Source organism: Giraffa tippelskirchi, chromosome 1 (assembly GCF_054371585.1).
Source record: "Giraffa tippelskirchi isolate mGirTip1 chromosome 1, T2T-mGirTip1v1.2.pri, whole genome shotgun sequence".
NCBI classification, from domain to species: Eukaryota; Metazoa; Chordata; class Mammalia; order Artiodactyla; family Giraffidae; genus Giraffa; species Giraffa tippelskirchi.
In genome coordinates this window covers 148,419,260-148,434,369 of record NC_137275.1, presented here as the reverse complement: position 1 = coordinate 148,434,369, position 15,110 = coordinate 148,419,260, and the positions used below count along the sequence as shown (strand labels likewise).

Genomic DNA, 15,110 nt, shown 5'->3' with positions numbered 1-15,110 from the left:
GAACTGCCAAACTTTTTCAAAAGTCTGTGCACACCATCTCAACATTTCCACTGACAATGTATTGAAGACTCCAGTTTTTCCACAAAATGTGCTTAATTTTTAAATGGAGAAACATTTACATTGTAAGAAAAACAGGCAGATTTATGTTTATTATTTTAAAATACTACTGTTGTATAAAAAATATAGGTAACATAAAAATAAAACCTTTTATTTATTTATTTATTTTTTTTCCAAGTAGGAGCTATTTATTCGGTTCACAGTCGTGTGAAATGCAGCAATAAAAATAAAACCTTTTAAAATGAAGTCCTTTGATGTCTGTTTGTCACTGACTGTCCAGTTTGCAATTTGTCTTTTTGCCAACATAAAGAATGAGAACTCAGCAAGCAAAAGTGATAAAAAAGTTTTACTCCACAGGGAAGTGTCTGATTTCTGGCCCAAGGTCTCAAAGTTCATGGGTTGCTGAAAGCCAATAAGATGTCCCTTAAAGCTTCTGTATTTCAGGAAGTAAGTGCATGATTCATTAAGGGAAGAAGCTGTCCTGTCCCCTTCATTTTCAGTGCACTTTGAATTTATCAGAATCATGGAAAACTAGTGAAATTAGATAGTATTTTTGGCATGTCAAAAAAATCTGTGTAGAAGATATAAAGTTTATAAAAATTTCAGGTTGTTAAACTTTTTAAAGATATTTTGAAGGGGAATTTGTGAATATTATTTTTGAAATTAACACACCAAGGAGCAGATTATCTCAGTACTAGGAATGCTTTTGTTCTATTTGAAGGTGATGTTCCTTATGTTTGTTTGAAAAATATTAGTCTTTAATCTTCTTTGGTAAAGAATACCAGTTTTCTTTTTTAAGGCGTATTTGCTCTTATAGTAATTTCCAGCCTTACCCTCAAACAAGCTTTGTTATTCAAGAAGAATTCATGGTAAATAATGCAATACCTCTGAAGATCCCTCTGGAATATCAGAATTAATTTAAAACAAATTTTGACATGTTGATAACGTCCAAATTGTATTTAGAAATTATATCTTTTTTGGATTATTTTTCTTTGCTTTATATTTGTAAAGTTTTTATTCACTGGCTATTTACTCAGTGCTTATTATGGGTAAAGTGCTGTGCTAAGCACCAGGGAACATTTTATAAGGGATTATTTAATTTGTTTAATACTTATTAAATACTTGAAGGGTATAAAGCATTGTGACAGGCACCAGAGTAAATCATCCCTGGCCTTTAGGAACTAAAACTCTATTGTATTTGAGGGAGAGTAGATAAACACACATGAAACAAGTAAGTAGCAGTGTAGGAATTAAGTGCCTAGTAGTTTAATTATGTTCAGAGAAGGTCAAGGTCTACATGAGTAAGACTGATAGTAATAGGTGTCATGGAATAGATAGACCCTGAAATGGGTTCAGGATGTGGTTAGAACTTGAATAGCGTTAGGGAAGTCAGGAAGCACCTAGTGGTGCTAGAGACCATGGATAACTTATGAAAAGTCATAGTAAGGTTCATGTCTGGATAGCAGAAGAGCAGCCCATATCCTTTTGCATTCCAATTGAGGATCCTGGGAAATGGTGATGTCTTTACAGAAGGCATGTGGAGGTGTTGTGACTTGAGGGGGAGACCTTGGTTCAGTAAAGATAGAGTTCCAGCAGTAGGATTGGATTGACCCAATTCGACATGAAGCTAGCTTTGAAGTTTGGGGGTGAATAGTTAGTGCTGATGATCGTTAGAATTAAGGTGGTAGCAGTGGAGATGAATGAGGATGTATTTTGTAGATAAGCCCTATTGTGCTTGCTGATGGTTTTGATTTGGGAATGGAGAGGATAAGGTGAAAGAAGGAGGAATTAAGACTGATTACAAAGTTTTTGACTTGAAAAATTGGGTGGATGTTGGTTCAATTTACTGATATAAAGAGGACTATTATAAACATGTTTTAGGGCTTCCCAGGGCTTCCTGGAGTGTGAAGTCAAGTGGGCCTTAGGAAGTATTACTATAAACAAAGCTAGTGGAGGTGATGGAATTTCAGCTGAGCTATTTCAAATCCTAAAAGATGATGCTGTTAAAATGGTGTACTCAGTATGCCAGCAAATTTGGAAAACTCAGCAGTGGCCACACGACTGCAAAAGGTCAATTTTCATTCCAGTCCCAAAGAAGGGCAATGCCAAAGAATGTTCAAACTACTGCACAGTTGCACTCATTTCACATGCTAGCAAGGTCATGCTCAAAATCCTTCAAGCTAGTTTTCGGCAGTACATGAGCCGAGAACTCCTACATGTACAAGCTGAATTTAGAAAAGGCAGAGGAACCAGAGACCAAATTGCCAACATCTGTCAGATCATAGAAAAAGCAAGGGAATTCCAGAAAAACATATACTTCTGCTTCACTGACTACACTGCAGCCTTTGACTGTGTGGCTCACAACAAACCAGAAAATTCTTAAAGAGATGGGAATACCAGACCACCTTTCCTGTCTCCCGAGAAAGCTCTATGCAGGACAAGAAGCAACAGTTAGAACCATACATGGAACAACAGACTGGTTCAAAATTGGGAAAGGAGTACTTCAAGGTTGTATATTGTCACCCTGCTTATTTAACTTCTATGCAGAGTACATCATGCAAAATGCCAGGCTGGATGAATCACAAGCTAGAACCAAGATTGCTGGGACAAGTATCAATAACCTCAGATATGCAGATGACACCACACTAATGACAGAAAATGAAGAGGAACTAAAGAAGAGAGGGAAAAAGCTAGCTTAAAACTCAACATCCAAAAAACTAAGAAAATGGCATCGAGTTCCATCACTTCATGACAAATAGATGGGAAAAAAATGGAAACAGTGACAGACTTTCTTTTCTTGGACTCCAAAATCACTGTGGACAGTGACTGCAACCTTGAAATTACAAGATGCTTGCTCCATGAGAGAAAAGCTATGACAAACCTAGACAGTGTATTAAAAAGCAGAGACATCACTTTGTGACAAAGGTGCATATAGTCAAAGCTATGGGTTTTTTTGGTAGTCATGTGGGGGTATGAGCATGCATGCATGCTAAGTTACTTCAGTAGTGTCCAACTCTTTGTGCACCCATGGATGGGAGGCCACCAGGCTCCTCTGTCCATGGGATTTTCCATGCAAGAATAGTGGAGTGGGTTGCCATTTCCTACTCCAGGGTATTTTTCCAACCCAGGGATTGAACCTGATTTTCTTAAATTTCCTGCATTGGCAGGTGGGTTCTTTACCACTATCTCCACTTGGGAGTTGGACCATAAAGAAGGCTGAGCTCCGAAGAATTGATGCTTTCAAATTGTGGTGTTTGAGAAGACTCTTGAGAGTCCCTTGGACTGCAAGGAGATCCAACCAGTCCATCCTAAAGGAAATCAGTCCTTAATATTCTTTGGAAGGACTGATGTTGAAGCTGAAACTCCAATACTTTGGCCAGCTGATGTGAAGAGCTGACTCATTTGAAAAGACTCTGATGCTGGGAAAGACTGAGGGCAGGGAGAAGGGGGCAACAGAGGATGAGATGGTTGGATGGCATCATTGACTCGGTGGACATAAGTTTGAGCAAACTCTGGGATATAGTGAGGGACAGGGAAGTCTGGCGTGCTGCAGTCTGTGGGCTGGCAAAGAGTCGGATATGACTGAGTGACTGAACAAAATAACAGCGGGCTTCCCAGATGGTGTAGTTGTATAGAATTTGCCTGCAGTGCAGGAGACATAGGAGGCTTGCGTTTGATCCCTGGGTCGGGAAAGTCCCTTGGAGGAGGAAATGGCAACCCATTCCAGAATTCAGAGGCGCCTGGCAGACTGTAGTCCATAGGGCTTCAAAGAGTCGGACAGGACTTAGCAACTGAGTATTTGCACACACTCATGGGGCTTCCCAGGTAGTTCAGTGGTGAAGCATCCGCCTGCCAATGCAGGAGATGTGAGTTTGATCCCTGGGTCAGGAAGATCCCCTGGAGGAGGAAATGGCAACCCACTCCAGTATTCTTTCTGGGAAATCTCATGGACAGAGAAGCCTGGCGGGCTACAATCCATGGTGTCAGAGTTGGACACGACTAGCAACTAAACATTATAAACAGATTTAATAGGAAAAACAGCAGTACTTGAGATGGTTATGAGGAATCTAAGGGAAGATGCCTATTGCAGGGGTCCCCAAATCCCGGGCCATGGACCAACTGCGCAGCAGGAGGTGAGGAGCAGGTGGGTAAGTCAGCAAAGGTTCATCTGCTGCTCCTCATCACTCCTCATTGCTTGTATCACCGACTGAACCATCTCTGCCCCTGCCCCTGCCCCTGCCCCTGCCCCTGCTGTCCATGGAAAAATTGTCTTGCACGAAACCAGTGCCTGATACCAAAAAAGTTGGGGACTGCTGGCCTAATGGGCAGACAGATCTGTAATTGTGGATTTCAGTGGAGCTACCAGGAATGAGGGAATGTAATTATTAAAAAATAATCAAAACTCTTAGTATTTATTAGCATTATATTAGTGTGGTTTTCTTAATCTAACGTTTGTCAGTAAGAGCTTTAAAAATTTGAATACTTCATTTCATTATTTTAAAATCCTTAATTCAAATATCTCACTTTGCTAATTCTAGTTATTTAGTTCAATATTGTCCCAGTTGATTGTTTTGATAACCATTAGTATTTGTTATCTTGATTATAATTACTCAAACCAAGAATGACTTAGGACAACATATGACAATTAAAGTCTTTAGAGATTTTTTTACTTACATGTAGACTTTACATGTATTCTTTTAATAATTTCTTCTTTTAAAAAATTGGAGTAGCTTATTTATAACATTAAGTTTCACATGTACATTTTAATGCAACTTCTGAATACACTATAGCATGCCCACCTCCACAAGTCTGGTATCCATGCAGCACCATACAGTTGACCCCTTTTTAACCATTTTGTCCTCCCCAGACCCTTTTCCTCTGGTAATCACTACTCTGTCCTCTGTATCTATGTTTGCTTTGGCTTGGTTTTTTTTTCATTTGTTTTGTTCTTGTTTGTGTTTTATATTCCACATGAGTGAAATCATATGATATTTGTCTTTCTCTGTCAGACTTATTTCATTTAGCATAATACCTTCAAGGTCCATCCCTGTTGTTGAAAATGGCTAGTTTTCATCTTTTTTTATGGTTTAATAGTATTGCATTGTATGTATATACCGCATCTTCTTTATCTATTCATCTGTTAATGGGCACTTAGGTTGTTTCCATATATTGACTCTTGTACATAGTGCTGCGATAAACATAGGGATGAACATATGTATGGTCAGGCCACTCAAGATGGCTGTTCTCTTGCTCTTGGTACATCCCCTGTTTGACCAGTCCCTGCTTCACTCACATGAATCTCCAGTTGTCTTAATTATCAGGCTTAATTAGCTCCTGGAAACTGATGAGCCCACCTGAGGTCAATTCCCTCTATAAATGGTAGCTGCCTCCTCCCCTGAGTAGCAAAGACTGTTCCCACGTCCTGCCCAGCATCTGCCACACATGGTGGGGTGTCACTCCAGGACCCTTTGTGTAAGATCCCTCTATCCAATAAATCAAGGGTCCCTAACTTCCGAGCTGCAAACTGGTACCTGCTGGTCAGATCAGCAGCAGCATTTAGATTAGAAATAAAGTGCAGAATAATTGTAATGCACTTGAATCATCCAAAAACCATCTTCCCCAACTCTCAGTCCGTGGAAAAATTATCTTCTGTGAAACTGGTCTGTGGTGCCAAAAAGGACTGCTGCAACAAAGCATTGATGTCTCTGTCAGTGTCTCTAGGCTCTTTCTTTGGTGTTGAGGCTGGGAAACTTTAAGACTTACAGGGTGCAATGAACAATATATCTTTTCAAGTTAGTTTTTTCATATTTCGATTTATATGGAAAAGTGGAATAGCTGGCTCATATGATAGTTATATACTTATTTTTTGAGTAATTTCTATACTGTTTTCCATAGCTACTGCACCAGTTTACATTCTTACCGATAGCGCATGAATTCCCTTTTCTCCACATCTTCACCAATACTTATTTGTTGTCTTTTTGATAATAGCCATTCTAATGGGCATGAGATTGAGACCAAGGGTAGTCATCAGTTAGCTCTATTAAACTGTAAATTGCTTAATAAATAATTAACTGTAACCTGCCTTCATTGATCAAGCTTCCTTTAAATTGTCCTCTAAGCATCACGTAGCCTAAAAGATGTTTGCCTGAGTTGGTTTTTCAGGAACTTGGAGTCAGCTGTGTCCAGTTAGAGTCTGAGCTGGTTACGACTGGTGGGATCACCATCCCTCCAAATGGGCATGCTTGAATGTAAACTCAGTGACCTCTTGACGTCAGAAGACCAAAAACTCCACCCTCAGAACGTGCGTCCCATGGAGAAGCACATAGCTTAGTTGCGCCTGTGCAGACTGATGCTACCTCACCTTTTTCTTATCTCCAGTTACCTCTCTTCATGCCCCTCACACCTCAGCTTTACCCAGAACCGTCTCCAGCCCATGGCCTTTGGGGAGGTGGATGTGAGATTTGTTCTCCCATCTCTTTGCTTGGCTGCCTCGAGAATAAACCCTTTCTCTGCTGCAAACCTCTGTCTCGCCGTTTGGCTCGCTGCACCTCGGGCAGTCGGACCTGGTTAGGTAACGAGATGATATTTCATTGCGGCTTTAATGTGCGTTTCCCTGATAATTAGCAATGTTGAACATCTTTTCATGTGCCTGTTGGCCCTTTTCATATGTACTCGGGAAAAACGTGTATTCAGATGTCTGCCCATTTTTTAATCGAGTTGTTTGTTGTTGTTGAGTTGTATGAGTTCTTTTATGTTTTAGATATTGGCTGCTTCTACCAGGTAGCCTAAAATGAAAATGGGCTGTGTAAGTCTAGCCTCTTAATTCTGTTTTCCAAAAATTCCATTGTGTTCCTGCTTGCTCTATATAGAGAGGAGTATTTTTGTCATATATTCTAGATTTTTATCAGTTTCTAGGTGTGTTTTAATTTCTCGTCCTAATCCCAGGACTGTCTGTTTCCTGCTGCCTCTCTACCCTTTTATGCATTTCTGGCAATCTAGCGTAGGTCCACCATCATGTTATACCAGAATCATTGATTTATTTGTCTGTTTTCCTAGCACATGGAATTTAGTGAATAATCGATAAATGTTTATTGAATGATAAATGAATCAGTAAAAAAGTTGGCATCTGTTATCTTCTAAAAATTTACTTCAGTAATTCCTTAATGATTAGACATAAGATTTCATGGAGAGTTAGTTTATTTTCTAGTTTATTTCTAGATTAAAATTAAGTGCCTGCAGTTAAAATTTCTTTGTGTTCCATATTAAGTTTTGAATTATAAGTACCTTGATGAGGAAAAAAGGACTAGAGAGCTGCTGAGGCCCACCCCACAAGTAGCATTTTTTCCCCCAGACTGACGCTGTGCTTTGTGCAGCCTTCTGTCTTGGGAAAGAAGAAACTGAGATAAGAGAGTGTATTCTGAGAATCAGTCCCTTCTCATCTAGTAAGTGGCAGATAGTCAGATGGTGTGTGTTGTATTATTTATTTAATCCTTTGCTATTCTGACAAAAAGTTGTCTTTTTACATATAGAAAAGTCTCTAATGCTGGTGTGATTTCTGTTTAAAAATAGGAAATAATTGTTGCTGAGAAATAGAAGAAATTTTCTTTTTTTGAATATGTGTATGTATGTGAAAGTGTACAAGAAATTTACAAAATATTTTAAAATTTATGTGTTCTACTTTATGTAAAGCTTCCACATAAGAGGATTTAAAACCTCTGCACATTGAATCTAAGCTGTTTGGCCCACTATTGCTCTGTCATACGTGTTTTTTTGATATTTTAGAACATAGATCTTGGGAAGAAAAAGAAATAGTTGTCAGCAAAAGTTTTTCTTTTTTTAAAGACGGGTTAAAATGCCCATTTGTTTCTTGATCAAATATATTATTTGACTTCTCTTCTTTTAGAAATTTCAAGAAATTGCTGAAAAAAATATGGAAAAATTGAACCGTATTGAGAAGTCACACGAACAATTGGTGTTTGAAAATTCCCACTTCAAAAACTTGTTATCACAGACCAAAAGGGAAAAGACCTCCTTGCTGGCCGCCTGTGCATTGATGGCTGGTGCCTTCTATCCTCTCTACAGCCGATCATCTGCCTTATCTACACAGAGAGATTTTCTCCAGGAGCAGGTCAACACCTTTGAGTTGTTAAAATTGGAAGTTAGAACTCTAGCCCAGGCTTTGTCAACAGTAGAAGAAAAGAAGCAAGAGGAAGCCAAGATGAAGAAAAAAACATTCAAAGGATTGATATGTGTATTCCGGAAAGGTGTTATTGCAATTTTGGCAGCAAACAGACTTAAGATTTTGGGCCAGTCATGTGTCTCTCTTTTTACCTGGATGGAAAGTTTCAGAGAAGGCATAGGCGTGTTAGTGTGTACAGGAGAGCTCAAAGACAAGCATAAATTTCCAAGTAAGATCATTTGGGCTTTTAAAAATCTAAGTTGAATGTAAGTCACCTGAAGTGAATATGTTGGCCCATTATGCAAAGACTTTAAAAAATCATTTACAATGTGAAATCATGTAACATAGCTACATATATAGGTATCAATAGATATATATGTGAAATCATGTAACATAGCTACATATATAGGTATCAATAGATATATATGTGTGTATGAATAACTGTATATCTATATGTAAGTTAGGTTTTGATTTTTGTTGTAAACATTAAAATATAAGCAAGGTAGCAAGTATATGTAATTTCACCTTTGTATAGTTTTATTATATTTCAATGCTCTTTTCACAGTAAATTGAAGAGTTTGTACAGTGATTTTTCAGTAGTCAATCCAGAAACTCGGCCCTATTTAAAATTAATTAGTAGCATAAATTACTTTCACTTCATTTGAGTTAGTATAAAATGATCAGAGTTAAAAATCTATTGATGAATAAAAATGGAACAAATGTGAGTTTACAGCAAACATTTTTTTGAATGCTTGACTATTCCTTTTTTTTTTTAAATTGTGGTATGGTTGCTTTACAATGTTGTGCTAGTTTCTTCTGTGAACCGGCTGTATGTACACATAAATCCTCTGTCTCTTGGACTTCCCTCCTACCCACTGATCCCACCAGTCTAGGTAACCACAGAGCACTGAGCTGAGCTCCCTGCATTGTACAACAGGTTCCCACCAGCTTACTATTTTGCACATCAGTCAGTTCAGCTCAGTCGCATCCCACTCTTTGCGACCCCATGGACTGCAGCATGCTAGGCCTCCCTGTCCATCACCAACTCCCGGAATATACTCAGACGCATGTCCATTGAGTCGGTGATGCCATCCAATCATCTCATCCTCTGTGTCCACTTCTCCTCCTGCCTTCAATCTTTCCCAGCATCTGGGTCTTTTCCAGTGAGTCAGCTCTTTGCATCAGGTGGCCAAAGGATTGGAATTTCAGCTTCAGCATCAGTCCTCCAATGAATATTCAGGACTGATCTCCTTTAGGATTGACTGGTTGGATTTCCTTGCTGTCCATGGGACTCTCAAGAGTCTTCTCCAACACCACAGTTCAAAAGCATCAGTTCTTTGGCACTCAGCTTTCTTTATAGTCCAACTCTCACATCCATACATGACTACTGGAAAAACCACAGCCTTGACTAGACAGACCCTTGTTGGCAAAGTAATGTCTCTGCTTTTTAGTATGCTGTCTAGGTTGGTCATAATTTGTCTTCCAAGGAGCAAGCATCTTAGAACATATTTTGCGCATAGTATTTTATACATAGTAGTGTCTATATGTCATTCCCGGAATGCGTGACTATTGTGAGGCAACAATTATTTCAATTTTTAACTTCTCAAAAGTAAGATATTAAATAATATAAGTAGAACTAAAACAAATTTTCTTCTCTTTTTTATGATGTCAGTTACCATTACCATTATATATATAAATAGAGTCAATAAATCTAACATTTATGATAGACTTCTCCATACTAGGTGAAGTTCTATGTATAAGTTTTGATCTATTTCTTAAATAGCTAAACATTCCCATAATTATAAAATGAATTTTAATATATTTTTGTAGCATTGCATAATGAATTTTTTCTGTTTTTGTAGAACATCAAAAGGAGCAGTTACGTTGTTTGCAAGCTCTCAGTTGGCTCACCAGTACTGACCTTGTTGTTGCAATAATCAGTTCCATGGCTGAATTACAGGAAGCTATTAGTAAAACAGGTATGATTCCCTTTTTTTATGTCCTTGGAAAATACAAAAGTAAATGTCCAGAACTGCCTTTTGGTACAAATTCTGATAAACCTTCAAAGAATAAAATGTATTTGTTTTCATCTTTCTTTTATTCAGATACAGAGAGACGATTAAATCTATATTTAATGAAGTAGTGAATTAATGCAATTTTTGATGTATTATTTTGTCTTTATGGAGAAATGGTGAATACATCCACCTTTTTTTCCCCCTTATGATCTGCTTTTCCTATGGAAAGCTCATTAGTTTTTTTAATTAAGAATTGCTGGTAACGTTCTTTCAAATGTTTTAGTCTTCCTTCTGTTTCTGGCTGTGAATTTTAGACAGTTGAATAATAAGTGAATCAGTAGAAAGTTTTCCTCTCTCATATGGCAGTGTGTTTTTATTTTTTTTGTTTAATTTTGTGTGTGTGTGTGTGTGTGCACGCACTATGTTGTGTCCAACTCTTGGCGACCCTGTGGACTGTAGTCCACCAGGCTCTGCTGCCAGTGGGGTTTTTCAGGCAAGAATACTAGAGTGGGTTACCGTTTCCTCCTCCAGGGGATCTTCCTGATCCAGGGATTGAACCCATGTCTCTTGTGTCTCCTGCATTGGCAAGCGGATTCTTTACCACCGCACCACCTAGCGTTAATTTGAATAGTCTGCTCTTTTCCACTAGATAAAACCACCAATAACCATCAGTTTCCAAAGGTCTAAAATTCAAGTTTATCTTCTTGTGACAGATTGTGTGACTTGTTTGTGTGAAAGTTTCAATGAAAACTGATTTCTCTGCACTAAAAGAGTAACATACAGTTACCTACTGCTTAAGCTATGTCATTGGACTAATTATGGTCATTTCAGCCACATTAATAGTAAAAAAAAAAAAAAGTATAGCAGACTTCTTAACACTTGACTGCATAATAAAATATTCTAAGTATTAATGAAATAATTTGGGATTTATTTTAATTCTTTAAGCAATTTTTCTTTGTAAATATGGATCATTTATTGTGATTTCAAACTTCTAAACCTAGGCTCCTGTAGTACAAAACTTATGATTCAAAGATTAGTTTTAGATTTTGCCATAAATGTTGGTAAGAAATATGCATATATTAATATATTGGCAAAACCTCAACATACTGAATTTGGAGTCTGAAATAAAAGTGTACATAAATATATTTTAAGAAAATTGGTAGCAATAAGTATAGGTAAGAACTATCAAGTGGAAGGTAGACCAAGAATGGTGTCTGTGAGTGCATGCCTACTTTCAGGAACTAGCTGCATTTGATGTTAGAACCTGGTGTACCTCTAGCTGGAGGAAATAGCAAGTTCAAGAAAACTTATTTTAGGGAAGGTTTAAATGTTGTTGGATAAAGAACACTACTTGGGGCCTTCTCTGGTGGCTCAGTGGTGGAGAATCTGCCTGCCAGTGCAGAAGATATGGGTGTGATCCCTGACCTGGAAGGATCTCACATGTCATGGAGCATTTAGACCTGTGTGCCACAACTGAGCCTGTGCTCTAGAGCCTGGGAGCTGCAACTGCTGAGCCCTCACGCTGCAACTACTGGGGCCCGTCTGCCCTCGAGCCTGTGCTTCGCAGCAAGAAACGCCACTGCAATGAGAAGCCTGCGCACCATAGCTAGAGAGTGGCCCCTACTCTCTGAAACCAGAGGGGCCCCACACAGCTTCGAAGACCCAGCACAGCCAAACATTAAATAGATATATAAATTAACACTTTTTAAAAAGAACATTGCTTAGAGAAGAGAAAAGTGAGGGTTGCTTAGAGAGGGAAAATAATTGATGTATCAAAGTATTGAAGAATATTAGAAAGGATATGGCCCAGGCAGATAATTGTTACTGAGCTAGTACAAAAATTATCATTGTGAACCTTGATATTATATTCAGTCTTGCTAGTTATTAGTTGTGTGAAGTTGGGCAAGTTACTTAACTTTACAAGGCCTCACAGTCTTTACCTATAAATGGAGATAATACTGTCTTCCTAGTTGTTATGAGGAATTAATATGATAATGCTTGTTGAACATTTTGTATGGTACCTGATATATGGTGGGTGCTAAAAAATTGTTGTTCCCTTACCCCCATCTCACCATGAAAGCAGCATCTCATGTTAATGAACATGAACACATGCATGTCTCCTGTATACATTTTTTAAACTACTAATTATTGATTTTCTGTTCTAAAATTGCTTAAGTGCTATTATATAGTGGAGGCAGCATGGTGTAGGGTTAAGCATCATTCTTCCTGATTTTGAGTACTGACTCATGCTCACCATGTGACATGGGCACGTTGTTTAAACTCTCTGTTCCCCAGTTTCTTTACTTGTAAAGTGGGAATAGAATTACTTTTCTTAGAATTGCTTAGAGGACTAAGTGAGTTAATTTGTAAAGCACTTAAAATGTCTTTGTTTGCTATTTTACAAACTTTTCTTGGTTCAAATATTGGCATTAATTAAATAATGAAATTTCATAAAAATGTACAGTAAGTCAATTGAAAATATATTAGTTTATCCTAAAATTTCAAGGACATTTACACATCCCTTACAGTTCCAATTGTTAAAACATGTTTTTGTTATAAATTAGTATACATAAAAGGATTAAGAAAACATTTCTCTCTTTCTATCCACTCACCCTTCCTTCCTCCCTTCTGTCTCTTGGAGTTCCCACCCACTCATCCATCCAATAATGGACTGATAAGTGATATAAATGATATCATAGGCTGCATGCTTTTTAATATCTTCATTTAGAAATTATTTTGAAATAACTTCAGACTTATGGAAAAGTTGCAGGTACACAACAGAGAATTATATTTGCTGAATGGTTTGCAAACAAGTTGTTCACATGCTATTCCATTATTTATTTCTGGTAATATTCTTCTAGAGAGTGATTGTGATAACTGGGTAATATATATCAGTTGGATGTTCCATCATCTGTTTAACCAATTTACAGTAGGATATTTTCATCCTAGGCCAGGTATCAAGAATATCAGTTCAGCTTTGATTTGTAATCGATTCTTTGTCCCTTGAATCATCTAATACTGTGAGTTGTATCTTGATTCTTTCAGCCATGTGGGAAACTGAAATAGCAGAATCTTGGGAAAGTCTACGTAGGACATGTGAAAATTGTGAAATGAAAGAGAATATTTCTTAGAACTCTTTTTCTTCTCTGTTCCCTTTTTTTTTTTTTTGAAGAACTTGCTAAAAATTTAAATCATATTACATGTCAGGACTATATATTGATGACATCACTGTCACTTTTTTATTTACAGTATTGTGTTAGTTTCTGGTACATAGCAAAGTGATTCATATATATATATACACACACACGCACTTGTATACTCTTTTTCATATTCTTTAGTGTTTATTATAGAATATTGAGTATAGTTCTCTGTGCTATAAAGTAGAACTTTGTTGTTTCTCTCTTTTATATATATAGTAGTTCATATCTGGGTTTCCCTGGTAGCTCAGTTGGTACAAAAAACCACCTGTAATGCTGGAGACCTAGGTTCGATCCGTGGATTGAGAAGATCCCCTGGAGAAGGGAACGGTTACCCACACCAGTATTCTGGCCATGGAGAAGTCCATGGGGTCACAAAGAATTGGACATGACTGATGTCTGTTTATCCAAAACTCCTAGTTTATCCCTCACCCTTCCCCTTTACTAACCATAAGTTTGTTTTCTATGTCAGTGAGTCTGTTTCTATTTTGCAAATAAGTTCATTTGTATCATATTTTAGATTCCACATATAAGCAATATCATATATTTGACTTTCTGACTTACTTAGTATGGCAGTCTCTAGCTCCATTCATGTTGTGGTAAATGGCATTATTTAATTCATTTTCACTTTTTTTCTTTTTAGCTCCAGGAAAGCTAGTACCTGTATGGCAATACTAAGTAGTAACTTTTAATATATTAAATAGTAGCTATTGCTTCTCCTATTATCTTTGTTCAAAGCTTAAATATATCAGTACAGTACTCTTTTAGAAAGTTAGGTATGTATCTTTTTTAGAGTGAGTTCTGAATTAAACTATTAACTATTTAGGAGAGAAAATTAAACATGTTGGATATATAATAGAATATTGATTAGGAACCTGCATTCTGAATTTGAATCTGGGTTCCACTGCTTACTACATGTGTGCCATTGGGAAAATTATTTCATCCTTTTTCATTTTCACTATCTGTATCTGTAAAATTTGGCCAAGGAAAGTTCCTAGCTCATAGTTATTCAGAGTAAATGCATCTTTCCAAGTCCCTTGTATATGTCATTGTCCAATAAATGTCATTTTATCTCTTTTTTGTATCCCAATGTCTCAGTGGAACCTGTATATTACTGTATACCTTTTCATGAAGCTGCAAGTTCAACAATGGTGACTTGAATTCACTACTCAGAAAGTAAAGTGGTTGCTAAAGGTAGTTGGCCCTGCTGCCTTCTTAAACTTTGACAATGTATTTATAGGCATTGGGCAAAGACCCCGGTTTCCATGTTGTCTCTGTAAATACTGGACAGGTGGCAACCTTCTTGCCTTCATTAAAGTGTTTGCCCACTTGAGATAAATTACGTCTTCCAGATATCCAAATGGTGTGCCTGCAAGAGATCATTTACCTCAAACAGGGGAGAATGTTACTTCCACTGAAGGGCTAGGATATCAATCATTATAGGAAGGGACTGAAGAACCCTATAGATAGCTCAGCTTTTTTATGTAACTTTTGTTCAGACTGAATTTCTCAACATAGAAACAAATGTGCTGATTTGCTCTGAAATATCTCTGAATAAATACAGGTGTAGCTGATTATGAATAGAATGTTCATGCATTTTGTTATACACTTCAATTATAAGTGAATCTTAATTATCTAGAATATAGATGACTCAGATATACA

The 15,110-nt window shown here is 37.4% G+C and overlaps 1 protein-coding gene across 20 annotated transcripts in view; it reads left to right on the top strand.

Moving 5' to 3' along the window:
• Positions 1-15,110, top strand: part of CCDC171 (coiled-coil domain containing 171) — a 351,005-nt gene that overhangs the window by 156,232 nt on the left and 179,663 nt on the right. For all 20 annotated transcript variants that reach the window (XR_014056567.1, XR_014056570.1, XR_014056569.1 and 17 more), the window contains 2 exons: positions 7,961-8,465; positions 10,099-10,215. Coding sequence is in view for 14 of the 20 variants with exons in the window: in XM_081499610.1 (XP_081355736.1) it covers positions 7,961-8,465; positions 10,099-10,215 (622 nt within the window). In the remaining 6 variants the exon portion in view is untranslated. The remainder of the gene's footprint in view (positions 1-7,960; positions 8,466-10,098; positions 10,216-15,110) is intronic.